The following is a 1,531-nucleotide window of genomic DNA, read 5'->3' as shown; positions in this document are numbered from 1 at the left end:
ACAGGAGATGGTCAGAGACTGCAGACATAGTACAGGAGATGGTCAGAGACTGCAGACATTGTACAGGAGATGGTCAGAGACTGCAGACATAGTACAGGAGACGGTCAGAGACTGCAGACATTGTACAGGAGATGGTCAGAGACTGCAGACATAGTACAGGAGACGGTCAGAGATTACAGACATAGTACAGGAGACAGTCAGAGACTGCAAACATAGTACAGGAGATGGTCAGGGACTACAGACATTGTACAGGAAAGGGTCAGAGACTGCAGACATACTACAGGTTATAAGTTACTGGGGCCACATTTAATAATTTTTCCTAACTTTTCCTAATAACTTTTCCTGGTACCAGGGAAGGGGTTTAGGAAGTCTGGCAGAGCAGATATCATGGTATGAGAAATAAATTCTAACACAAATACCCGAGTAGGGCTGTAATTCTGATGCAGGTACCAGGGTAGAGGGTAGCAATTTTGGCACTGCAGATACCTGAGTAGGGAGCAGAAATTCTCAACGTATATAAATCAGGGTTAGGAATTCCCAGCTTAAGCTTTCCGTACATCACAGTGCAGTTTCTGGTTCCCTGCTCTTCCCAGAACTTCCAGGCAACTGAATTACTAAACAATTTACAGAGAATGTGGCCCTAAATGTACATAACAGAGAGACAATATCACTGAGCCTCATGATTGGGCAAAGAAAAAACACGTCTCATTGATGAATATTACCAACGCAGACTTTCAGACAATTCATCAAACACATTGATAAAACCAACTAATAACTAAAATGAAAAACCTTTATTGCTTCCATGACCGGCTCATATAAATCCGGATATCCAGAGAATCGGAAGACCATGCAGTGAATGAGCTCTGCCAGCTGCTCCAAACAACTGGCCGCGGAATTTGTGTTCTCACTGGAGAGGCTGGAAACCACCTGGGGGAGGTGAGGAATGATCTGCCGGGGTAAACAGAGACATTGAAGTCATAACAAAGACTATAAATCCTGCAACTATAATACAGGAAAATAAAGGTGATGATACTCAATGGGGTCACCCAAATCATACTCAACATTACCACATTTAGGAAAAGCAGCCACGTCTTGAATAGAAAAGCCTGTCCTCTGCTAGCATGCTGCAGAGAGGGAGCCTTTCTATTTGTGTTAAAGAGGAACTATACTCATAAACGAAAGAAAAAAAACACACCTTTAATTTTGCAGGGCAGTCCGATCACTCCAGAGGTGTCCGGCATCTGGTCCTGCGTCATCCCAACATCTGTTCCGCCGCCACCTTCGTCTTCTTTTCCGGGTTCTTCATCCTACGTCACCTGACCCAGGAGCCAATTCGAGTGACGTAGGATGAAAAAAAAAATTGCGCTTGGGTGTGAACTTCAAATTTTTTTGTTTCAGCCAAAAGGCTCCTTCTGCAAATGCCTGAGATGCTCAGAAGGAGCGCCCAAGAGCCTCCCGGGCTTTGCGCTCCCATTCATTCTCGACCGCGTAGGCCAGGGGTCAGCAACCTTTACTATCAAAAGAGCCATTT

General features: G+C 44.7%; 1 protein-coding gene across 1 annotated transcript in view; it reads right to left on the bottom strand.

Moving 5' to 3' along the window:
- Positions 1–1,531, bottom strand: part of USP35 (ubiquitin specific peptidase 35) — a 19,483-nt gene that overhangs the window by 10,737 nt on the left and 7,215 nt on the right. Inside the window, exon 5 of the mRNA XM_072401414.1 lies at positions 790–948. Within this exon, the coding sequence (XP_072257515.1) occupies positions 790–948 (159 nt within the window). The remainder of the gene's footprint in view (positions 1–789; positions 949–1,531) is intronic.

The sequence above is a fragment of the Pyxicephalus adspersus genome, chromosome 1, assembly GCF_032062135.1.
Source record: "Pyxicephalus adspersus chromosome 1, UCB_Pads_2.0, whole genome shotgun sequence".
In the NCBI taxonomy this organism is placed as follows: domain Eukaryota; kingdom Metazoa; phylum Chordata; class Amphibia; order Anura; family Pyxicephalidae; genus Pyxicephalus; species Pyxicephalus adspersus.
This window is presented reverse-complemented; position numbering and strand designations above follow the sequence as displayed.